Source organism: Pan paniscus, chromosome 9 (genome assembly GCF_029289425.2).
Source record: "Pan paniscus chromosome 9, NHGRI_mPanPan1-v2.0_pri, whole genome shotgun sequence".
Classification (NCBI taxonomy): domain Eukaryota; kingdom Metazoa; phylum Chordata; class Mammalia; order Primates; family Hominidae; genus Pan; species Pan paniscus.
Genome location: NC_073258.2, coordinates 68955410 through 68980164, shown reverse-complemented (window position 1 = coordinate 68980164; position 24755 = coordinate 68955410). Strand labels below are relative to the sequence as shown.

The 24755-nt window shown below is 58.3% G+C and overlaps 1 protein-coding gene across 5 annotated transcripts; it reads right to left on the bottom strand.

Moving 5' to 3' along the window:
* Positions 1-244: 244 nt before the first annotated feature.
* LOC100993681 (aldehyde dehydrogenase family 3 member B1) lies at positions 245-24401 on the bottom strand. Of its 5 annotated transcripts, none has more exons than XM_034933176.3 (11): positions 24256-24401; positions 22659-23100; positions 14078-14240; positions 10872-10982; positions 10616-10736; positions 10254-10339; positions 9713-9794; positions 7638-8024; positions 6748-6914; positions 3411-3510; positions 245-1771 (listed from the first exon to the last, which is right to left on the bottom strand). In XM_034933176.3, the coding sequence occupies exons 2-11, from the start codon at positions 22919-22921 to the stop codon at positions 1581-1583; spliced, it is 1671 nt and encodes a 556-aa protein (XP_034789067.3). In that variant the 5' UTR covers positions 22922-23100; positions 24256-24401; the 3' UTR covers positions 245-1580. The 5 variants fall into 5 exon arrangements, 4 of the variants coding, with proteins under 4 accessions (XP_034789067.3, XP_054950574.1, XP_003828789.2 ...); XM_055094599.2 differs by lacking the exons at positions 22659-23100; positions 24256-24401 and adding exons at positions 15061-16121; positions 18210-19116; XM_003828741.4 differs by lacking the exons at positions 22659-23100; positions 24256-24401 and adding an exon at positions 19157-20008.
* Between the last annotated feature and the right edge of the window lie 354 nt (positions 24402-24755).

The window sequence follows — 24755 nt, the reverse complement described above, 5'->3', positions numbered from 1 at the left end:
CTTTGGGCTGGTCAGCAGGTGCTCAGAGGAGAGGGGCTGGCCCTAGAGAGAAGGGAGGTCTTGGGATGGTGGCCCACACCTGACCCTGGCCCTTCATCAGGTGATTCCTGCGTGGATGCCTGCAGGGATTCCTGCATGGATTGGGGAAGTCCTGCAGCATTACAGAATTGTTACCCAACGCCAGGGGCTTGGTCCAGAGTCCTGTTGCTAGGTGCACAGAAAGCAAGTCACCGAGATGTAAGTATTGCCAGGGAAGAAGGCTTTATTCAGGTGACATCAGCCAGAGAGACAGGAGACGAAACTCAGGTCCACCCCTGTCCCCCTTCCCGACTAAAGTTGTAGGTTGATATAATCTGAAAAGAAAGCAGGAGCCAAGGAAGAGGAGGTGGCCCGCAGGCCGCAGGAGCTGCCTCTCATTGTCCAAATGTAGGTTTCTCAAGCATCCGGCTTGTTAGGAAATTGGGCCAGTTTCAGAATCATCAGCTTGTTCAAAAGTGGGACTTGGGAGGTGAGAAGGGTTGTCAGGCAGGAAATCCTGCATTCTGCTTTGGCTGAGTGGATGGGGCCCAGGAGGATGAGCAGCATGGGGAAGAGTATGACTCGTAGTGGGCACCATGAGGATAAAGAGTTACAAGCTCCTCTGGCATGGGCCGGAGGGAAGGGAGACCCTATCGCATAACCACAGCCCCACCTGCCTGGAGAGAAGAGGGAGGCGGCCCCGCTCCGTGCCACCCCACCGAGAAAGATAGGACACCTGGAGCTCCAGCTCAGCAATCCCTCAGTCCCTCAATCCTTCATTTCATCCTTGCAACAGTCCCAGGAGGTTTTTGTTTTTTTTTTTTTAAGGCAGAGCCTCCTTCTGTCACCCAGGCCGGAGTTCAGTGACGCAATCTCGGCTCACGGCAACCTCCACCTCCCGGGTTCAAGCGATTCTCCTGCCTTAGCCTCCTGAGTAGCTGGGATTACAGGCATGCGCCACCACGCCGGGCTAATTTTTGTATTTTTAGTAGAGACGGGGTTTCGCCATGTTAGCCAGGCTGATCTTGAACTCCTGATTTCAGGTGATCCGCCCGCCTCGGCCTCCCAAAGTGCTGGGATTACAGGTGTGAGCCACCTCACCCAGCCAGGAGGTATCAATGGTTAATTCTCTCCACTGAACAAATGGAGAAACTGAGACTCAGAGAGGGCAGGAATGGCCTTGGATGCAGTGATTCCATGGTGTGGCCTGAGTCAGATGCCAGGGCCCCTCGGACGCCCGCTCCACAGGAGAGGGGTGACTCAGAGGTGCCGTGTCTGTCCTCTTCTCCTGAAGATGGGTGGTTGGTGCGGGGGCAGGGGATGGGTCACTGCACTGTTTCCCATGCCTCCCACCTCGGCTCTCATGGTTGGGAGCGGCTGAGGGAGGAGGCTGAGGCAGGGAGAGGGAAGACCCAGGAGGGAGGAGGCAGGCGCTGCTTTGAGGGGTGCCCTGGAGCCTTGGCAATCCTTTTCCTCCTCGGGCCCGGGAGCCCAGGCCCCGTCTCCACCAGCCGCAGGCGACAGCTGTCATGGTGGTCTACAGCCTGGGCCTGGGGAAGGGCTCAGAGCAGTGTGCAGCTGCAGCCTCGGGCCTCCATGGCCACCAGCAGCATCCTCAGGCGGCGCGGCGATTGCGGCGGGTAGCGGAGGGCGTTGAGCTTCTCCATCCCCGGGCTGCGCAGGAGGCAGGCGCGATGGTGGGAGAAGGTGTCGAAGGAGAACTTGCCATGGTACCGGCCCATCCCACTGGCACCTGTACAGTGGCACAGAACACAGGTGGTCAGGCGCTGGGGGTCTCCTAGTCACAGACAGTGGGGCCTAGGCGGGCTACTTCTCCCCTCTGAGCCTCAGTTTCCCCATCTGTCCAGTGGGCTGATCATGAGGCACTGTGTGTAAAGGGCTTAGCCCCGAGCTTGGCACCAGCTCAGTAAGCCCTGGGGATGCCAGATGCCAGGGCAAGATAGGCAGGTGGTGGTCAAGGGCATGGATTCCAGAGTCAGACTGCCGGGGGTTAAACCCTGGCCCTGCTGCAAACAATCCATGTCACCTTGGACTGTGCCTCAGTCTCCTTTGTCGTGGGGTGACAAGGGTACCTCCCTCCTAGGGTTGTGGTGGGGATTGAGGGGATGTTGAGACCCCTGGACCCAGTAGGTGCTACGTGCAGTGAACTCTCCTCAGCGTCTAGGTTGGGAGGCAGATGAGGCGCCAGGCCAGGGCGTTCAGAGCACAGCCTGGGTGGAGTGGGGTTGGCTGGGGGGCTTCCTGCAGTGAGTGAGCTCCAAGGATGTGCAGTTAATGAGACGAAGAGAGTGGGTGGGGGCAAGAGGGACCCAGGCTTGGGGAGCCTTAGAGGTGGGTGCCATGCGGTGTGTTAGGGACCTGGGCAGAGCTCAGGCTGTGGGAGCAGCAGGTGGGGAAGCCGGGGTGGGGCCATGGCCACCAAGAAGGGTCGGCTCGGGGGCCTGGGAGCTGGGGGAGGCTTTCTTGAGGGAGCAGCAGGGTCAGATGTGCCCACAGACAGCCCCGACTCTCCTCCAGGGCAGGGAGGTGGGTTGAGGAGGCTGGGGCTGGGGCTGGGGAGGCAGCTAGGTGGGGTCGGGGGCAGCCGCCCAAACTCGAGCCGAGCCAAGACAGCAGCACAGGCACTGTTGTGCCCCTGGCTGCCCTCCAGGAAGGGCATGGACCCACCTGAGGCAGCTTGCCTGGCCCTGCCATCGTTCACTGTGGTGCTGAGTGTGGACAGGTGGCGGGACTGCCTGTCACCTGCCCGGGGCCTACTGTTCTCTGAGGAGGAAGTGGGCTCAGAAAGGGGAGATGTCACCTGGGCCACAGGGCCTTCAGCGTGTTGCTAGGACCATCTCTGAGGCTTCCTGACTCAGAGGCCAGGACTCTGCAGTGGCATCGGGGCTGCTCTGGGGGGTGGAGGATTGGCACTCATCCAGGCCTCTCAGGGTGGGGAGGTGTCGTACTGAGAGCTGGAGGGGGGATGGGGTTAGAGGAGCAGCTGCCCTGGAGTAAAGGACGCCGGCAGCATTGCTGCTAAGGGGCAGACACCAGGTCATACTGTTGGGGAGAAGAGCAAATAGCATCGCAGTGGGCAGTGTGATCATAGTTGTGTGGTATTTTTAAAAATTCACTAAATTGTGTGTCTGTGCAGAGATGGTCTAGAAGGTTCCACTGCAGACTTTTTTTGAGATGGGGTCTTACTGTGTTGCCCAGGTTGGACTCAGACCCTCTGGGGTGGGGAGCAGGATGCGGGTTCTGGGGTGAGGCCTCCTTGCCTGTCCCTCTACACTGAGGTGGGGCTGGGGTGCTTTGGCAGGAATGTATGCAGGTAACACTATTGCAATTTGACCAAATGGTAACAGAAGGGCAGGGTAGCAGGCACCTACCCACTCCTCCAAAAGGCAGGCTGGCCAGGGTCATGTGCATGAAGCCGTCGTTCCCACAGAAGCCCCCGCTGCTGGTCTGGGTCAGCACCCGCTTGACCACCTGGGAGAGAGCAGGATGTGCGTGAGGCCGCCTTGAGCCCCATCAGGATCATCAGGACCCAGAGCCTGTTCCATGCTGGACTCTGTGACACTGATCTTGCCTCAGAAAGGGTCTGAGGCCACCATGTCAGCTGAAGGGCCTGTGATGGTACAGGTGGGGCAGGGGATTGTGTAGCAGCTCCTCATGAAGCTTCCAACTTGGGACATGTTTCCTGGACATCTCCTCATGTGTGGTCCATGCTGATGGCACAGACTCTTAGGCCTGGGGGTAGGGGCAGGAAACCTAGTGTTGCTTGGGGACATGGAGGGTGTAGTGGCAGCAGGGCAGTACTGGACAGTAGGGAGGCATCCCAGGAGAGGGGTGTCATGTGCCTGCTGAGTGGAGGGACTGGGAGGGACAGAAGTTGTTCAGGCAAAGAGGGCACTGCAGACAGAGTGGAGGCTGAAGAGCTGTGTGGTGTGAGCACAGGGACATGAAAACATAATGATGTGGTCAGATTTGCACTTTAGAAACAGAAGCTTGGCCCTTGCTTGAAGGTCCTTAAGAAGGACCTTCTTCCTCAATCTGTAGACTTATTTGAAGACTGAAAGGAAAAAAAGATTGGTAGACACTAAATAGTTGCTGCACAAAAACTTCAGTATATTTAGTTGCAATCACCGTGAACCTCTGATCACAGCTGGGTCAGGGCTTGTCTGATGTGGGGAAAGTGGACTCCCCCCAGTGGATTCAGATGTCACTTCATGGCATGAGACCAGCATTACCCACAATGGCAGTGGCAGCAGATGGAGGAGATGGAGCAGAAGGCAGCAGAGGGTGTCCCAGGTAGTACGGGCAAGCCACCTTGTGCATGACTTGTGTCTTAGGTGTGACTGTGTGTCCTGGGATCAGTTCTGGGTGGTCAGAAAAGTTTGAAGCCAGATGACTCCACTGTCAAAAAACCTCTGTAGAGTTTTCTAAAGGTGAAAGTATCCAGATGAAGCAGGGCTCCTTGAAGGAATGGCTGCTTCTGGAGTTGGAGCAGGGGAGATACAAGATGAGCCTGGAGCTGCTTGTAGCACCAGAGGGGAAGGAGGTGGTCACAACCCAAGAGGCTGGGACATCTTACATGGGCTTCTGAGCCCGAGCCTCAGACAAACCACACGACCTTGGATTACAGCCCCTGGAGTCAAATAAATATACCTGAGTCCATAGTGACCTAAATAAACAATTCAAGAGATGAATCTTTCTTACAGAATTCCAGGAAATAGATGTAGATACTGCTGCTAGCCAAGAATACGGTATCCAGCTAAGACTATGCTTTGTAGATGAAGAAATAAAGCCTTTCCCAGACAAGCAAAGGCTGGGGGAATTTACCACTACCAGATCAGTCCTGCAAGAAATGCTCAAAGGAATCTTAACATAAAAACAAGTTGGTATTTGCCATAATACACACAAAAGTACAAAACTCACAGGCCCTATAAAACAATCATACAAAGGAGGAAGAGAAAGGTATCAAATGGCAATACAACAGAATTCCACCAAACCACAAATGGAATAAGAAAAGAATGTATAAAATAACTAGATAATAACTAACAATATGATAGAGCAGCATACAGCTTAATTACCCCCACCTGGTGAGGATGGGGTAGGCTTAGAGACTTGCTTCCAAATAATAAAGAAACAAACAATAGTAGCTTCCCAGGGAAACCCTGGCAGATACCGTCCTGACCCGGTAGTGAAGGTTCCACTCACTAGCCACGTGTGCATCTCAGGTGCCCCAGATGTGGTGTGAGAGGCAGGCTCACCTCTGTGGGATTCTCTCCTAAAACCAGTAACCTTTCTTTAATCATGAGAAATACACCAGATGACCTGAGGCTGGGGATGTTCTACAGGAGACCTGTCCAGCACTCCTCAAGCTGAGAGGGTTATTAATGCAAGGTGGGACCCTGACTTGGATCCTGGGGCCGAAAGAGGATGTCAGTGGAAAAACAGCAAAATCCAAATAAAGTCTAGAGTGTAGTTAATAGTAAAGCACTGCTGTCACTTTTTTTTTTTTTTTTTGGGGTCAGGAGATCCTTCCACCTCAGCCTCCCGAGCAGCTGGCATTACAGGTGTGCACCACTATGCGCAACTAATCTTAAAAACATGTTTCATAGAGACGGGGTTTTGCTATATTGCCAGGGCTGGTCTCAAACTCCTGAGCTCAAGCAATCCTCCCACCTTGGCCTCCCAAAGTGCTGAGATTACAGGTGTGAGCCACCGCACCCAGCCCTGCCATCACTTTTTTAGTTTTGACCCATCTAAGCACCATTAAATGGGGGAAATTAGGTGTGGGGTACATGGGAACTCTCTGTACCATTTTGGCAACTTTTCTGTAAATCTAAAAGTATTTCCCAATACAAAGTTTATTTTAAAAAAGTTCAAGTGGCCGGGCACGGTGGCTCATCCCTGTAATCCCAGCACTTTGGGAGGCCGAGGCAGGTGGATCACCTGAGGTCAGCAGTTCAAGACTAGCCTGACCAACGTGGCAAAACCCCATCTCTACTAAAAATACAAAAAATTAGCCGGGCATAGTGGCACACGCCTGTAATCCCAGCTACACAGGAGGTTGAGGCAGGAGAATCGCTTGAACCCGGGAGGCAGAGGTTGCAGTGAGCCAAGATTGTGCTACTGCACTCCAGCCTGGGTGACAGAGTGAGACTCTGTCTCAAAAAAAAAGTTCAAGTGGAGGGAATCGAGGAACTGGCTGAGGGCCAGGGAAGGGGGTGGGGTGGGTAGGGACTGCTGGTACCTCTTGGTGTTTTTTAATCTGAGGACTCTGGTCTTGGGCCTCCCAGGCTGCCTCTGCAGCTTGAGCAGGGGTAGGGGATCAGGGCTCATTCTTGGACCTGCACCTTTGGGTCATCCCCGACACACTGCCTGTGCCTTCAGAGCCAGGCTTGAGGGGTCATGTGGCCACCAGGCCCCGATGTGTAAGAAGGACAAAGGCAGGGGCTGACCTAGAGGAAACACTGGACCCTAGAGAAGGCCCATACCCCAGAAGCTGCCCACTGAAGGCCTAGGAGAGTGGGGCCAGACTGGGGACAGGGTTGGGGTAGGTGAGGCTCAGCTGCTTCCAGGAGAGTGGGCAGAGACAGAGCCAAGAGGACCACCATCCCAAAGTCCTGAAGCCACTGGATTTTGGTGGCCCCCCTGCTGCCACCACTTGTACTGCCCACTGCGGGCTCCTGACCCTGCCCAGCCCGGCCGCACCCCCACCTGGCTGCTGTTGGAGAAGGCGTACAGGGCCAGGGGCTTCTCCCGCCGGTTGATGAACTCGATGGCCTCGTCCAAGCTCCGCACGTTCACGATGGGCAGGATGGGCCCGAAGATCTCCTCCTGCATCACAGGCTCCGTCTCCTGCACGTCCACCAGCACCGTGGGGGCTGCAGGCACCAGAGACAGCTCAGCCCCGGGGCCACAGTCAGGACCACCCCCAGGGGTGGGGGTAGAGGTGGGGACAGGGCCACAGGCCAGGGCTGTAGGCCAGGATCCCAAGGTCTGACTTCCCAAGGCTTCAGGCTTTGGAGTGTTTAGGGAAGAAAGTCTCCCCACAGCCCCCCAGAAGGGACCCTAGAGCTTCCCCAGCCTGCTCAGGGCCTGTGGGACACAGAGAATCCCCTGACCTTGGTCTCATAGTCAGGGGTGATGGGATCTTAGAACCTTGGAGTTCATGAGGCAACAGCGTCCCAGAATGTTGGCGCCGCAGTGTCCCGTGAGCTGCTGAGCCGTACGGCCCGGGAGACTGGGGGCTCAGGACGGGACCGTCGGAGTTTAGAACCTGGGGATCATGGGCTCGGAGAATCTGAGGTTACAGCCTTTCAGGACAGCCGGTGGTAGGATGGGAGTTCATGTTAGCATGCTGAGCCCTGGAGCCCTGGGATCTGAGCTCAGCGAATCCAAGGTGAGGGACCAGAGTTTGGCCTTATAGGGCCACAAGCTCAGAAGCACAGAGACGGAATCATGGCACTGGAGCCGTGGCTCAAGGCCGGGCTCTGGCAGTGGGGCCAGGTTTCAGGCGCGGGTCCAGACTTGTGGCCCAGCCTTGGGCCCTCCAGTGAGGAGGGGTCTTGGCCCAGGTGGGCTGTGGTAGGGGCAGCAGGACTCACCGATGTAGCGATCGCTCTCGTCGCTCTGGCCCCCAATGGCCACGCGGCCGCAGCCCAGCAATGCCCGCAGCCGCTGGAACTGTTTCTGGTTGATGATGCGGCCCAGGTTTGGGGAGCTCTGGGGGTCGTCGCCATAGAAACGGGTGATGGTGCTCTGCAGGGCGGGTAGCAGCCTCTCCTGCATCTCGGGGCTGCACAGGACGTAGTCGGGGGCCACGCAGGTCTGGCCAGCGTTGAAGTAGCGGAACCAGGCCACGCGGTTGGCCACGGTCTGGGGGTCGCAGTTGTCGTCCACGTAGCAAGGGTTCTTGCCCCCCAGCTCCAGGGTGACAGGTGTCAGGTGCTTGGCGGCAGCAGTCATAACAATCTTGCCCACACGAGGGCTCCCTGGGCATGGAAGGAAACCAGAGTGGCCGTTCAGTGACCTGGACCAGGTGGGATGGCCCAGCCCACGGCCCCGCTCCTCCCTGGAGAGGTGGTGGAGTCAGCGGGCAGCAGCCCTCGCCTGGCCTTTCCTTGTTCCTCACTGCCATCCTGCAGCCCAGGGCCCTGCTCATCCTTCATCAGGACCAGCCCCTAAGCACAGAGTCTCAGGAGGGAATGGTGTATGGCTGCTATCGGCCCCCAGGGTCCCCCTGCTGAGCGAAGCCCCTTGGCTCCTCCCGCCTCTGCTTGTGACCCTGGCTGACCCTGCAGGGGACTCTTTGCAAAATGCTGCATGGAACCCCTCCCTACCCATCTCCTTTGGAAACTTTGGGGATCCCTTATCACCCAAGGCTGGAGTCCAGCTCTGTCTGCGGCATTCAGGTCTCTCTTCTCTAAACCTAAACCTGGAAGTTCTGCCATCTGCCCAGCCCTTTTTTTCTGACCCTTGAGGTGGACTGTCCCAGGCTGATGCAGGCGTCCCCATGTCCTGCCTGGCTTGGCCTCACCTCTCCTCTGTGCTGGCCTCCAGGGGCCCAGCAGTCTCCACATGCACACAGCCTTCTCTGCCCTAGCCATGTCTGGGCCTCAAGGCCTCCTCTCCAGACCTGACTCGGGGACCACGCTGCTGCATCTGTGGGGATGGCCCTGGCATTTCTCCCCCTTGTGGTCAAGGATTAAAGCCGGCAGGAGCCACTGTGCCTTCTCTACTCTCACCCCTGCCCCATCCTGGCACAGTGCTTCCTGGGCTCTGTGGTTCCTTCCAGGGCTCCTTTGCCTTTGCTGGGAGGTGGCCTGGTCAATCCTGCCGGGCCCTTCCCCACGACTGCCTCGACCTGTAAGGCGCAGACTTGCCTGCCAGCACCACTGTCTTCCTCCCGCTCCCTCTGCCCCTCCCTAGCTCAAAAACTCGAAGCCGGGTGTGGTGGCTCATGCCTGTGATCCCTGCACTTTAGGAGGCCAAGGCAGGAGGACTGGTTGAGGCCAAGAGTTCGAGACCAGCCTGAGCAACAGAGTGAGACCCTGTCTTTACTAAAAATACAAAAAATTAGCCGGGCGTGGTGGTACATGCCTGTCACCCCAGCTACTTGGGAAGCTGAGGCATGAGCATCACTTGAACCCAGGAGGCGCAGAGGTTGCAGTGAGCCAAGATTGTGCCAAGATTGTGCCACTGCCTGGGTGACAGAGCAAGACTCTGTCTCAAAAAAAAGAAAAAAAAAGTGACCTCTGGCGTGGATTTCTCCAAGGGCTTGTGTGCACATTCCAGCCTGTCCCCATCCTGGCCAGCAGGGTGACCCTGGGCAGGACGCTGAGGCCCAGTCCCTCATCTGCCTGCAGAGAGGGCTGTGGGCACCAGTAGGGTGGTGTCTAAGAGCCTGGGGGCAGCGGGGTCACGTATGAGGGTCTGGGGACAGTGGGGGCAGAGGCTATGGTTCCTGATGCTGTGGTTGGCACAGTGGGCTGGCCCTGGACATGGGACTCCATCCCTTCCTAACGGGTCCTGGGGGTCCAGGACTGCTCCCAGCCTGGTCCAGAGAGAGAGAGAGAGAGGAGAATTCAATCTCCCTGTAGACTCCCAGAGTTAGGGACAGGACCCCTGAGCAGCTGTCCTCCCCGACCCCAGCCTGTCCCGACCCTCGTCCTGGCCTCACCTGTGAAGAAGATGTAGTCGAACCTGTGCTCCAGCAGCTGCCCCGTCTCCTGGGGCCCGCCCAGCACCACAGCAAAGCAGCTCTGCAAGGCGGGATGGGTGAGGCTCCTTCTGGGACCCCAGCTCCGAGAACACAAGGGAGCAGCGCGCCCTGCCTGGACCCTGCCCTTCCTCCACCCCGCCTGGCCTGACCCAGCCAGGGCTCTAGGAGGGTTGGGTGGAGGCAAAGTGGGAAGAAGGGAGCTCCCCAAGGTTGCCTGGCATTGGCAGGCCCCGCTTGGAGTCCGGCTGGCGCTGGAGGGGCTGATGCCAGGGCCAGGTGGAGGCAGACACAGGACCCCTGGGCAACAGGCTGCCCTCGCTGCTCCTCAGAGGGAAACTGAGGCTGACAGGGGCGGTGACTTGGTCAAGTTTACACAACTCAGAAGAGGCAGGATTGAGGTGGGGACTCGGGTCTGACTGACAGGCCCTTCCATGCCAGGGGCTGCCCAGCCCTTGAGCCCTGCCTGTTCCCGCTCTACCTGCCCGGCAGCCCTGCTCACCTGGTCCAGGTATCGGGGCAGCACCTCGGCCAGGATCTTCTCGACATTCTTGCTAATCTCTGATGGCTTCAGCACCACACAGTTCCCTGCAGGGCAGCGCAGGGAGAGAGCTGGAGGAGGCGTAGCCCGCTCCTGGTCTCCACACACCTGCAGGGCAGGCATCAGCCTCACCCACTTTCAGATGCAGAACCTGGTTCAGAGAGGTGACATGACGGGCCCAGGGCCACACAGCCCGGGGACAGTGGACCAGACAGTCCTCTTTGCCACCTGGGCCAGTTCTTCCATGTCCTCCTGGGATCCATGGGTGGCCCTGAGGCCTCGAGTGGGGAAGGGTGACCGGAAGGGGCAGGCCCAGCTCTCACCTGCAGCGAGGGCACCCACGAGGGGCACCAGCGTCAGGTTCAGGGGATAGTTCCAGGGCGCAATGATGAGGACCAGGCCAAAGGGCTCCTTCCGGATGAAGGCGGAGTCCAGCTGCGTGGCCTGGGCCGGGAGCCGGGGATGAAATTAAGTGCTCAGCACCCTGGCCCCTCGGCAGCCAGCTCCCACCCAGAGGGGCCACCCTGTGGGAGCAAATATCCCCTGAGCCCCCCGCCCACCTCAGCCCGGCCGGCTCACCAGGTTCTTGGGCACACGCTCGTCCTTCATCCAGGCCCGGAGGTTCCTGAGGGCCAGGGTGACCTCGCCCTGGCTGATGGCAACCTCAGACACCTCCGACTCGAAGGCTGACTGCAGGAAGTGGGTGGGGTCAGGGTGGGCCAGGATTCCCAGAGTTGGCAGGAGGGCACAGCCTCCTCCAGGCAGGGCCTGCTCCCACAACTCATTCATTCATTTTCATTCATTCGTTCACTCACTCACTCACTCCATGTTCAGTGCGTGCTTCCTGTGTGAGGTGCTGTCTCTGTGCCAAACAGAGGGACCGGCCCTGAGGCCGACCTTGCAGGGGGCAGTCGTTCCACATGAAAGTGAGAACGCTGACGGCTCCATTAGGATGTGGCTGTGCTAGGGAAATCATGGAGCAGGGTGGGGGTGGAGACTGCTGGAGCGTGTGGCTGTGGGCGTGCACAGGTGTGCACATGTATACATCCACATGAGCATGTGTGTGTGTGCTGTTTTTACAAAGCGGTCAGTGCAGGTCTCCAGGCAGCGGTCACATTGGAGCAGTGACCTGAAGGCAAGGAACAAGCAAGTCGTGGGTACTGGGAGGCGGCATACTTTGGGCAGACGCCCTGGCGGCTGCAAAGGCCCCGAGGTGGCTGTGAGCTTGCTCTGCTCCTGTTTAGCAAGAAGCAGAGTGGGCAAGGTGAGGGGGCCAGGCGGCCAGGCAAGGACTCCTGAGAAGAGCAGGGATGGGATCTGACTTAGGGTTTTGTTTTTTTTTAATTTTAAAAAAAGTTTGTTTTGATTTTTTGCAGAGTGTCTTGCTATGTTGCCTAGGTAGGTCTTGAACTCCTGGCCTCAAACAATCCTCCCACCTCAGCCTCCCAAAGAGCAGGGTGGAGATTGGTCTGCAGGAGACACAGGCACAGCCACCCCTAGGTAAATGCTGTCAGTTCCCACAGCCCAGGGGCCAGGGCCACTGTCAGGCTTCTAAGCAGAAGTGAGGAGACCCGAATCAATAGGGACATTGTCCTGCTCTCGGCTAGCCAGTGCTCCCTGTCCTCTGCACCCCAAGGGAGGAGAGACCAGCCAGGCAGCAGGCTGCAGGCCGCTGGAGAACAGGTCAGGGACACTGGGGCCAGGCTGGCTCCCTGCCTGAGGCAGCGCCTGAGGTTATGGGGTGCAGGCTCTCCCGGGTCAGGGCAGAGGGGGACGGGCCAGTGGGGTGCTGGATGGGCCAGAGGACCAGCGAAGCCCAGAGAAGGAGATGCCCTGCCTGAGGTCACTCAGCGAACCAGGGGCAAGGCCAGGGCTATAGCTGAGCCCCAAGGGGGAGGAAGACGCCACGCCCACCGGCACCTCCCAGCCACTGAGGCTGGGCGAAGGTGCCTTCCACACGGACTTTCCCACAGCCTGTGCTCTGGCCCCATGAGCCTGGTGGCCTGCCCACCACACCTCCTAGGTCACCTGGGACCTGACTTTGGGAGACTGGGCTATTTTGAGCCAGGTTCAAACTCTGGCTCTGCTCTTCCTGGCTGCATGCCCTTGGGCAAGAACACACTCTCTCTGAGCCTCTTCTGGGGGCCACTGGGTGTGGTTGCCCAACCAGATTCACCAAGGGGTTAACTGAGAGGGTGCATGTGACGCTGGGCAGATGCTGCCTGCTGAGGGTGGGGACAGGGGGGTGACCAGGTCCAGAGGGAGGGACCAGGTTGAATGTTCTGGGCTACTGCTGCCTTTGTAGGGCCCCGCTCCTGCAGCTGGGATGGGAAGGCAGGAGGTGGAATCAGAGCCGAAGGGAGAAAAGGGACCAGACAGACGTCAGGTCAAGTCTCGTGAAGGCCGGCAGGTGGCCGGTGGCGGAAGCTCAGTGGTGGCGGGGGAGTCAGTCCCCAGGGAGCCCAATGGGCTGGGGGAAGGTCTGAACACTACGGCCTTCAAGGCAAAGGGAGGAGACATTTTGTCCAGAGAATAGGAGCCGGGGGCAGCCCCTGGGGCAGATGTCCTGAGGCAGGGGCAGGTGGTGTCCTGAGGCAGGGGCAGGTGGTGTCCTGAGGCAGGGGCAGGTGTCCTGAGGCAGGGGCAGGCAGGTACATGGGCCCTGATGGGTGAGGGGTTGGGGGAAGTGTGTTTCTTGGGGTTCTGCCTCGGCTGCCACTGGGATTGGGAGGGGCTGAGGCCCCAAGCCTTCAGGGTCTAGACAGAGGCCATGATGCCTGCTGTACCCAGAGAGAAGGCCAAGGCCTCACGGCCTCCGAGGCCGTACATAGTGTGGCCCATACCCCAGACCTCATCTTTGCTGTTTCTTCCTCTCCCACCCCCGACAGCTATGCTGGCTTCCTTGCTGCTCCTCAAGCAGAAACACCCAGCACCTCCTGCCTCAGGGCCTTTGCACGTGCTGTGCCCACTGCCATCTCCCCAGCATCCATGGGGAGCCTCCCCCTCCATCTTCACATCTCTGCTGTAAAGCCCCCTTCTCAGAGAAACCTTCCCTGACCCCCACATATACAGCAGCACCCTGATCCTGGCCCCCTCTCTCCCCTTCACCCTGGGTGTGTCTCCAGGGCACATATTTCAACCCAATATGCTGTGTAATTATTATCTTTATTATTATTTTTGAGATGAAGTCTCACTGTGTTGCCCAAGCTGGAGTGCAGTGGTGTGACCTTGGCTCACTGCAACCTCCACCTCCCAGGTTCAAGCGATTCTCATGCCTCAGCCTCCTGAGTAGCTGGGATTACAGGTGCCCACCACCACATCCAGCTAATTTTTGTATTGTTAGTAGAGACGGGGTTTCGCCATGTTGGCCAGGCTGGTCTTGAACTCCTGGCCTCAAGCGATCCGCCCACCTGGGCCTCCCAAAGTGCTGGCACTACAGGTGTGAGCCACCGGGCCCGGCCTTGCTGTGCAATTATTTATTTGCTGTTTTATTGTCTCCGACAGAAGGTCAGCTTCGTAGGCATGGGAACTGTGTTTTATTCTCTGCTATATCCCCAGAGCCTAGAACAGTACCTGGCACATAGTAGGTGCTCAGCAAATAGTTGCTGCATGAATACAGAAATGAGTGACTGGATGAATGTGCAAGGGCGGCTCTGGCCTAGGGGAGGAGCTGCTTTTAGCCCCGCTTCATGGAGGGTGCAGGTGTCTTCACCCCCTGCTGTCCCAGCTGCCCTCCATGCCCCCCTGCCCCAGTGCACCCTCTCATACCCCCAACCCCAGCCCACCTTGTGCAGGTCCTGGGCCAGTGCATCGTGCAGAAGCTGCTTGTTTTCTTGCAGGAAGCAGCCCAGGCCTCGGAGCTGCGCAGCCCGGAACTCAGCTGGCCGCGTGCGCCCCGCGTGGAAGGCCTCCCGCAGTCGCCGCAGCGTGTCCTCAAGGGGGTCCATCCTGCCAGATGGGGCGGCATGAACTGGGTGGCCAGGGCTGCCCCTCCTTCATGGGCACCACCCAGCCGCCCCAGGATCTGGGCACCCCTGACCTGCCTGCACCCACAGGGGCTTGCAGACACCTCTACCTTATACACACACAGGGACCCACTCAGATGACCCCACAGGGACTGAGGCTGCCTGCAACCCCTTTCACCCAACAGTGAGCACTCCCAGACACACATGAAGACCCTCGCACCACTCCCCTCTGCCATGGACCTGGAGGCGGCTGCAGGACTGGGTGTGGGCTTGGGGACAGCTGCTCCACCACAGCCCCCGAGGGTGAGCAGGCAGGCAGAGCGCCATGCTTCTTCCTGCCGCACAGAAATTAACCCCAAGCCATGGCCTCTACCCTGCCCTGATGCCCCTCCTGGAGGCGGGGCAGCCTCACCCCTGCCAGCCTGAATGGTGTAAGCAGGAGCTTGATGAGTAGAGGGGGTGACCCACTGCCACCATGGCCACCACCTTGGAGCACTCCAGACACAGAATTCTCCGTCTTCCTCTGTCCCCAGCCTGGGGGCACTGCCCAGGGAGGCCAGGCCAGTGGGCAATAGCCTCCTCTCCCTGTGCCTCAGCTTCCTCAGGAAGAGGGGGAGAACACCTCGGGCCTCCTGGAGGCCCTGCTGCCCACCCTGCCGGGGCTGTGGTGCTGGGAGGCAGAAACAGCTGTGGGGGAGAGGATCAGGGCGGGGGAGAGGGCGTTCCTGCCTCCGTGCTGGTGCCAGCCAGAGCTGGCAGGCAGGGTAGGGGCCTAGACATTCCCCCGAGCCCTGCCTGTTTACTTGAAGTTCATCGGAGGAGCACTCTGACGCACTCGTTCCTCGGCCTGGTGCCAAGGACCCGTGGGGACCCTTTCCTCCTTCCCTCTCCGAGTCCCTTTCCTCCAGATCTCAACTTGGCTGATGCTTCCTCCAGGCAGCCCACCCAGATTATGCCCTCATCCACTGTCACAGTGGCCCCTTGACTCTGCTCCCCAGCGTTCTGAGTTGTGCCATGTGATAAATGTCTGGTTACACTCTACCCACCTCCCAACCCTGTCCACATCTCCCTTATTTCCTCCTCAGTAGACTGGGAGGCAGGCCCCTCTGTGCCTACTTATTTGAGACCTAGTGCTTGAAGCCTCTCATGTTACCGGTGTAATGATGGCACCTGCCAGCTAATGATGAGACCACACAGTCGGTTCTGAGCCCAGGGCCCAGCATCGGTGAGCGCAAGGCTGTGGGTGATTGTTAAGTGGCCACCTTGAGGGCGGGACCTGCTCCGGTCTGCAGGATGGCCCTGCTGGACCAGTGTGCTACTGAGAGCCTGGTCGGGAGCCCCAGGCCAGCCCTCAGCTGGAGTGACTGGGGGGCCAGGCTGAACCCACCATCTTCCTGCTCTGATTGGGAGAAGCTGGGCAGCGGCCCGCACACAGGACAGGCACCATGGTCCCCATAGGGCTCGTTACGGGAGCAGGACTGAGACCCAGGAGCCAAGAACGAGCTTCTCGAGCCACCATCAGGCCTGTCTCCGGGCTCTGCCTCTTACTGGTTGTGGGACCTTGGGCAAGTCACTCACCTTCTCTGCCTCGGTTTCCTCATCTGTGAAATGGGGATGCTAATGGCACCTGGTGTCATTGTGAGGATTAAATGACATCACGCTGCATAAAACATTTGCTGTTGTGCCCACAGAAAGTACTTGACAAAGGTCAGCTCTGGGTGTTTTGCTAAGTAGCCTGCAAATATTTATCTCCCTCAACTCCGCACTCTCCTGGGTCCTTCTCCATTCTACTCTCACCTTCAGACTTCTGCCAGTGGTCAAAGGCAAACCACGCCTGTGCCTCTCTCACCCTTTGTAAGAATCTCTGCAGAAACCACAAAAATGCAAGGCACGTAACGTGAATGGTGGACCGTGGGCTGGGAGCTCTGTGGGGGATGGAGTTCTGCAGGGAACATTCCAGCAACCCTCCTAGCAACGCTGAAACCAACTCACCAGGGCCACAGGACACATCTCTCCCACAGGGCAACCAGCCCTGGCATTGCCCCTACGGGTCACTCACTCTGGACTGAGGCCCCCAGGGAGTGCCCAGTGGGGGACGGGGAGCTGGGCAGGACCCTGGCAAGCGGAGAAGCCAAGGCCGCCTTCTGCCTGAGTTCGGGGGGATCCTGGGCCTGTTATCTCCCGAGGGTGCTGGGCAGCCATTGTGGACACACAGAATAGGGAACTCCTGAATCAGGCACTGGGCTGGGGTCCCCCAAGCCCACCCCCGCAGCACTCATCCCACAGTGTGAGGTTGTAAGGAGTGTGATCCCCATGCCTGCCCTCGCTCATTTCACCACCACGGCCGCCCACTGAGGGACCACTATTCACCCCACTGAAGGAGATGGAGGCTGAGGCTCAGAGAGGGCCAGAGCTTGCCTGATGCCACCCAGCTCCTCACACTGGAAAACCCAAATCCAGAAGAGCAGAAGGCTATCCACCTCAGCTCCCACCTCCCTCACAGTCCCCTGGGGATGGGCAGCCAAGTCTTTGGGGGAAGGGACACTGGGCTGGGGCCTGGACGGCAGACCCAAGGCCAGGTGGACTCTGGTAGGCCAGCTGTGGGAGGGGTGACCGGTGAGGGGAGGTCTCTTGCTGTTTGGATTCCATTTCCGTGGCCTCCCTCCTCACTGTTGCTGCCACTCCCCACACTGCTTAGGTTGTGGGGTCTGAGACTGCCTCTTGCCTCCTGCGGCTGAGCCACTGAGGTCCAGGGGCTGATGGGCCCAAGGGTCTCTGGGGCGTGGCCCCCCATCACAGGTTGAGGTGCATTTGGCCCAGACCTGCAGCTTCTGGGGTAGGGGGGAGTTGCCACATCATTTGGTGATGAAGATAGCGGCTGTTTCCTCTGGCCTGGGGGCCAGGGCAGGACCAGCCACTTCCTCTCAAGGCCACGGGCCTCTAAAAACAATACTCAGGTGCCCACGTGCTGGGCACTATGCCAGCCTGGGTGCTCTCTGTGGGTGCCCACAGGCTCCGGGAACAGAGTGGGGAGGAACGGGGCTGACATATCACAGGGAGTGAATGGCTGGCCGAGCCGCTGCCCCCAACCTCACAGCAGGGACCGTCCCTGGGCAGGGACTCCCTGCTCGTTCACACCCTGGCCTATCAAGTGGGTTGGATTCCAGGGAAACGGATGCTCTGCCCGTTCTCTCATTCTTCCTGCCTCAGTTTCCTCATCTACACCATGGGCCTTCTAAGAGCATCCTCCCAGCATGGCATGGTCTGGGGGCCCAATGACCTGGGTTTAAACTGCAGCAACCACATGTGTGAGTGGGGAGACCTTGGGCAGTTTGCTTGACCTCTTTGTATTCACGTTTCCCATCTGTAAAATTGGGCACTGCCTGTGGCACCCATACCACTGTCAGGAGAATTCAAGCACTGGGACCCTGGGAAGTGCTCAGTATCCATGGAGGACGGATGTACCAGAGGAGGGCTCGGGGAGGAGACCCCTGGGGCAGGGGCCTGAAGGGGCCTTGATCCAAGGTGGGTGCTGGGGAGACAAGGACATCACCCTGAGACCCAACTGAGGACAGGGATGTGGTGACAGAGGGACTGAACATGGTGGGTAGAGGGCCTGGAGGACCCCCATCAGGGCAGCCAGAAGGCGGGGATCACTAGGCCAACTTCAGGGGACCCACAGGCCCAATACCGCAGGGTCTCCGATTCTGATCTCCTGCAGTGTAGCTTCATTAAACAAACATGATGAGAGGCTGTGATTTTGAACTGAGCTCCTGTACTAGGCCCCAACAGACCAGACCAAACCAAAATGGAGGCACTCATGCCAAATGCCACATCATCAAACCGAAGCTTTAAGGAAGCAGACAGAGCCCAAAACCACAGACCAGTTTCTCCGGGAAGCAGGAGATTCCAGTCCACCTGAGCCGGCATCATCAGGTCCCCTCTGCCTTACCCCTTAGAAAAAAGCAGTCCGCTTAGAAAAAAGCAGTCTGCAGCGATCCGGTATTAGGAGGTTTGGTGTTTCCTATTTTTCTGTTTCCTCCTTTCTGCCTTACGAACCCCCTGCTCCGCCACTGCCTGGTGGGAGCTCTCACTCCATTTTGTAGAATGGAGACTGTCCAGATTCACGAATCATGAATAGAAGCCAATTTGATCTATAACTAAATGTGTTGTCATTTTGTCTTTTGATGGCCTTAAGCTGGATTTTCATGAGGTCTCCCAAAGCTCAGCAGCCCCTCCCTTGGGGAGCCAGGGACCAGCGTATCCCCTCGTTTGTGACTCGGGCCAACCCAGCCCCGGGTCACAAAGAGGCTGAACAGCCTCGGCTCCCTGATGGGGCACAGTTCCCGGGATGAGAAGTGCCTCCTGCAGGCGGGGCGGGGCTGGCTGGCCACTCCTTTCTTGGACCCTGACAAAGTCCATTGCTAAGAACGATTCTTTCCCAGAGTCATTCATGGCCACGTCCCTGCATCAGCACTGGGCATGCAGGCTGGTGCCCAGGAAACGGCTGTTGCTGGAAGGGATACTTGACCCCTGCGGGGAAGGGGGGCACAGTCCTTCCTGGGGCAGCTGGACCCAGAGCTGTTCCCTTGGTTCCCTTGGAGGGTGTCCGGGAATCCCAGGAAAAGGAGGCGGTGGCAGCCCAGCTCGGACAACGGAAGGGTGCCTGCTGGCCAGGGGAGTGCCCGGGACCTCGCTGCCACTCCCCAGACCTGCCTCTCCTCCTTCCGCTTTCTCCCCCAGCAGGCAGGCAGATGAGCTCAGCCAGGACACAGTGGCCTCTGAGTGCAGCTGCCGGTGGCTAGGCCCGCCTGGGCTGCCTGTAACCCGGAGTTGCTGAGCTGGACTCTGGCCCGACTGCTGGCCCGCTACAGCCCCAGCCTCCCCAGGATACTGTACCTGAGGCTCTGCCAAGCTGCCCTTCCTCCTGGCTGTCCCGCTCTGCCTGGTGGCCCTGCTGTTAAGAAATGTCCAACGCAGGGCCAGTCCCCGGGGGCGGGCGGAGTTGCCCTAGCCTCGTGCCTGACTCTGGCTCTGGGCGGGCCGGAGGCTGCAAGCCAAGATTTCACCACCGCCTCCCTCAGGGGCCTCGACATCTCCTCCCAGACCACAGAGAAGAAGTCAACGCCCAGAGGGCGCCAGGCTAGAGCCACACGGCAGGGCTGAGCTCTGAGCTGAGGGGCAGCCTGAGGAGGAGGAGGAGAGGCTGCACAGCAGGGCTGAGCACTGAGCTGAGGGCCAGCCTGAGGAGGAGGAGTGGGGCAGTGGGCCCTGGGAATCCCGGTGTGGGGTGGGGAACTATTATTGTATTAATTATATTCTATTATAATATTATGTGGAATGTTATGGCCCAGAATAGCAAGGAAGTCTCGACCCCCCACTCCCAGCCTTCCCTCAATGCCTCCCCTAAGGAAGGAGACCACTACTACTCCTGCTGCCCTCCTCCTACCACCTTGCCTGGTTTACAAGACAGGAGGAAAGAGAGAAAGCAAAAAGTTAGAAAAAAAACAGAAGTAAGAGAAATAGCCAGAAGACCTTGGCGCCACCACCTGGCCCTGGTAGTTAAAAAAAAGTGATAATAATAATAATATCAACCCCTGACCTAAACTACTTGTGTTATCTGTAAATTCCAGACATTGTATGAGAAAGCACTGCAAAACTTTTTGTTCTGTTAGCTGATGCATGCAGCCCCCGGTCACGTTCCCCGAGCTTGCTCGATTTATCATGACCCTTTCACGTGGACCCCTTAAAGTTGTAAGCCTTTAAAAAGGCCAAGAATGTCTTTTTCAGGGAGCTCGGCTCTTGATGCAAGTCTGCCGATGCTCCCGGCCGAATAAACCTCTTCCTTCTTTAATCCAGTGTCTGAGGTGTTTTGTCTGTGGCTTGTCCTGCTACACCCTAACCAAGACTCAGTTTCCCCTTCTGCAAAACAAAGAGGTCAGACCCAAAGGTGGCTGGAGTCTAGAAATACCATCTTAGGGACCACACCTCATGCCTGCTCCTCTCCCAGCGCCCTGTGCTTCCGTGTTCCTCCACACCACCCCATGGGCCACCTCATTCATAGAGCCTGTCTTTTCGCAGATCTAACATTTTACAAACGAGGAAGTAGGGGCAGAGAGGGGGTGGGATGTGAACATGGGGCGTGTGTGTGGCAGAGCTTCTTGCTCCAGAGCTGGGGCTGCACCCGTTCCGGATGTCCCCTCTGCCTCCCAGGAGGAGTGCCTCCCTCTCTGCTTAGGACCGTGGTCATGATGCCACGTGTCACCTTGGTGGTTCCTGTAGTCCCGATCTTCCTCAGGTTCGGCACAGGCAGCTGTGCCTAAGCCTGTCCCTGCCTGCCCCCAGCCCGCCCCGGTTACACGTGTCAGAGCCAGCATGCTGTGGGGATGATGTGCAAGCTGCTGTGGGTGTGGACAGGGTGACAGGTGTGGGGGAAGAGCCTCCTCTATGCCCCTTCCTGGGCCTGCCGCTGCTACCATCTCCCTGGTGCCCTGGGTCTCCGTAGCTCCTGGCCCCGGGGCCTCTGGGCCAACGTGGCACCTGGGAGGTGCTCATCACCGCCCCCCCGACCTGCCAGCTCCCTGCCTACCTGGGAGGGCGGTGAGGTCTTCTGGACCATGCCCACACTGGTGGCCCGTGATTAGATAGTTAGGGTGGGGGTGAAGGACTGCAGAGCCCCTGTCCTCTGTGTGGGATGGAGCCCCCAGCCGCTGCCAGTCACGTGGCTCAGCATGTGACAGCCCAGCCCTGCCATTCTCTGGAGCTCAGCCAGATTGAGTGGGTGCCAGGCAGGGCTGGGCGGGGGCTGAGCCTGTAGGTCTTAGCTGGGAGTGAGGCCCAGAGAGGGCAGCCACTGGTCTAAGGCCACACAGCAAATCAGGGACCCATCTTGGTGGGTACTGGCAGGTGGGAGGGGTGTTTCAGGATCCTGAGGGTCCCCTCCCTGGCCAGGGAGCTGTTGAAGAATTTCCCCCAACTCACAGGGGCTGAACTTGTCATGAATGCAGGAGCAACCTGGGAGGAGGCCCCCAAAGAGGCCTGTCCTCCTGGGACAGAACTCCTAGCCTGCCCTGGGAGTGAGGCTCCCCCCAAGGGAGGCCACACACCTCCCAGGAGGGCTGGGCCCTCCCCACTCTGGGTCGGGTGCCCCTCACTACTCCTCAAAGCTCCAGTGGCTCAGTGGGGCCTGGGAGTCCCATCTCTGTTGAGGAGCCCAGGGTAAATGGGGAGCCCTCTGGGTAGGGCACCAGGAGGACTCACTTTTGGAGCCAGCTCTGGGGTGAGGTCTGCCAAGGCCCAGGCCAGCCAGGGGGAGTGGGTGGAGGGGTTGCTCAGGGCTCCGGGCCAGACAGCTGCGGCCCCGCCTGCCCTGCCTCCTCCTTGCTGGGCTGACGCTTCGCCTCTTTGGGCCTCAGTGTTCCCATGTGAGAACGGGGCTGACTACAGTCCCGGGGGCATCTGTGGGTGAATGAGAGGGTTCGGTGGGCACGGATCTCAGCACCTGGCATGGAGGGCGTTAAGTGTGAGGTCTGGGCTCAAATCCTGGTCCTGTCACTTACCTGTGTGACCTAGGTTAGTGTCTTAACCCCCCATGCCTCTGCCTTCCCATCTGTAAAATGGGACGTAAGTGATTGTGAGGCTGAAACAAGTCATTCCATGCACGTGGGCCCAGAACTGTGACCATTCCAAGTGCCCGGCCCCCTCTGGAGGGGTCTGAGAGCTACCTTCCAGACTCTAGGACAGGAGCGTGGGCAGGGCATGAGCATGGCATCAGGTGGAATCATTCATTCATTCATAATTCATTCATTCATTCCCTCACTTCTCAGAAACACGCCCCTGAGCCTGGCTCACAGGGCCTCAGACCTGCCCGAGAGCATCTCACTGCCTCATCTGCCCACAAGTGACCTTGAAAAGAAATGTCCCCTCACTGGGCCTCAGTTTCCCCAGCTGTAAAATGGGGCTGACTCTGCCTGCCTCACAGGGCTACTGCGAGGGTGAAACGAGAGCCGACCTGAAGGCACCGACAGGGCACCTGGTGCTCAGTAGGCGCTCAGAGCATGTGAATGTCCTCCTGCCCCTCTCCTTGCCCTCCTGAGGAAGTGGCTGCCCCAGGCCTTGGCCCTGAGGCCCTGGCCCTGCCTCCCACCCCCTCCCTGGCAGTCTTGAAGGCTGGACCCACCCTGGCTCCTCGAAGAGGCAAAGTTAGAGGCTGTAGGGGCCCAGGGCCCAGGACACAGTCAGAACTCACGGGCAACGGTGAATGCGGGTCACTTGTTCATTTACGCACTCAACAAACCTTTACTGAGCACCTACTGTGTGCAGACACTTCACACAATTTTCACAATTCCCAGACATTATTGACCATGCTTTCCAGCTGGGCCACACAGTGACAAGGACTCACCATGGGGATCCACACCCAGCCCGGCCTGGCTCCTCGGCCCACGGTGCTTCCAAGGTGCCTGGAGCCCTCGCACAGGAATGGGCTGGAGTCTTCAGCTCTGGGTGAGCCCTTTGCCACCAACTCTCAGGAGCCTCAAGTCTCAGTGGAAAGCAGCAGCCACCTGGGCATTTGCTGTGCCAGGCACTGGGCAGAGCCTTTGGCACACCCCAACCTGGGGACCTCCCAACATCCTGTGAGCCAGACTCAGTGATCATCATCCCCATTGGCTTTAATGTTTAAAATATTGTGGAATCACATCCATGCCAGGGAAGTGGTGTGAAGGGAATCATGTGGGCTGCCCAGCACGCTCCTGTGTCAGTGCAATGCGGGGCAACAATATTCCAAGAGGTTGTTTCAGGGAGTTCCAGTTGAGAGCAATATTTATTCTCTTCTGCTTGCTTTTCTGCAAGGAACATCGATTATTTTCATAATGAGAACTGAAAGTAAAGGCTTATTATAGAGAAAAGCATTGGCAAACAGTGAGCACGGGGGGATCTGGCCGCCCCTTCCTGGGGATGTGACTGTGCACTGTTGCAACCTGGATGGGTTGGCGGAGGTGCTGGCCCTGCTCAGATCTCTGTCCCGCAGGTCACCCTGGTGTGTTTATCTGGGCCACCCTATCAGCCTCTTAGATAGTCTCCAGGCTCCCCAAGAGCAGCTCCATAAACCACCTAAAAAAAAAAATCCTTTCTGGAGAGAGGAGGTGTATCAGTCAGGGTTTAGTGCCTCCAGGGCTGTTTTTTTTTTTTTTTTTGAGAGGTCTCACTCTGTCGCCCACGCTGGAATGCAGTGGCACAATCTCAGCTCACTGCAGCCTCATCCTCCTGGGCTCAAGCAATTCTCCCACCTCAGCCTCCTGAGTAGCTGGGGCTACAGGTGTCCACCATCACACCAGGCTAGTTTTTGTATTTTTTGTAGAGATGGGGGGGAGGGGGTTGTCTCACTTTGTTGAGGCTGGTCTTGAACTCCTGAGCTCAAGTGATCCTCCTTGGCCAGCCAAAGTGCTGGGATTGCAGGCGTGAGCCACAGCGCCCGACCCTCTCCAGGTGTTTTGAGTAGGAGACATTGAGTGCAGGGAATTGGTGGTACAGCACAGGTGATGGAAGAGCCCAGGATGGGCAACCATAGCAACCGCCACAACCCGCAGGCCCAGAGGAACAAGGGGAGGAAGAGATGTCACCAGGCCCCAGAAGTTTGGGGTCCCTCAGGGAAATTGAGAAGCTCGGGGGGCCCACTCCCAGCACTTTGGGGGCTAAGGCGGGTACATCACTTGAGGTCAGGAGTTCGAGACCAGCCTGGGCCAATATGGTGAAACCCCATCTCTACTAAAAATACAAAAATCAGCTGGGTGTAGGGGCACACGCCTGTAATTCCAGCTACTCACAAGGCTGAGTCAGGAGAATTGCACTTTCTCATCATGCTGTGTAATGATGCTGGTGTCTGCCATCTGAGAACGGCCCCCGCCATAGCCATACTCTCCCACCTCCTCCCTGCCCCTGCGCCTCGGGCCCTGCCCTCTCTTCGGCTCCTTTCCTGTCTCCCACTTCCAGCCACCCACCTGCATGAATCCACCTGTCTGTTCTCCACATCTGCACTTGGGCATCGTCACCTGGAGAAAGTTCTACCTCCTGGAAGCCTGAAGCCACTGCAGATTCACGCCTCCCTCCACCTTCCCAGCAATCCTTGCGGGGTGGGAGGTGTTTGTCATCCAGTCACTCATGCACCCATCCAGTCACAAGTATTGATCACTCAGTAGGTGCCCAATGCCATCCTCTGCATTTGGGAGAGGATGTACCTGAAGAGCAGTGGGTGGAGGGGGGTGCACAGGGAGGGCATGGAAAACCAGAAGGGAAGTGGAGGGACTGCATTCTCTGCAGGGATGTTCTCTTGTTCTGAGAGCTGAGTGGGAAGGAAGCCACCTGGGAGGCGCAGCAGGAAGAGCATTCAAACCAGAAGGAACCCAGGGGAGAGAATCTGGATATTTTCAAAAGTGGCCCCGTGGCTCCAGCCAGGTCGGTGGTAGCCAGTGCTTTGGAGTGTCGGCCCCACCACGGGCTC

Coding starts and splice junctions, on each gene's coding strand:
- LOC100993681 (XM_034933176.3), bottom strand. CDS start 22,921: ATGGGGATGATGATCACTGAGTCTGGCTCACAGGATGTTGGGAGGTCC. Junction 3,511..6,747: donor CCTTCTCCAACAGCAGCCAG/GTGGGGGTGCGG, acceptor GCTCTCTCCCAG/GTGGTCAAGCGGGTGCTGAC. Junction 1,772..3,410: donor CCTGCCTTTTGGAGGAGTGG/GTAGGTGCCTGC, acceptor GCCACTGTACAG/GTGCCAGTGGGATGGGCCGG.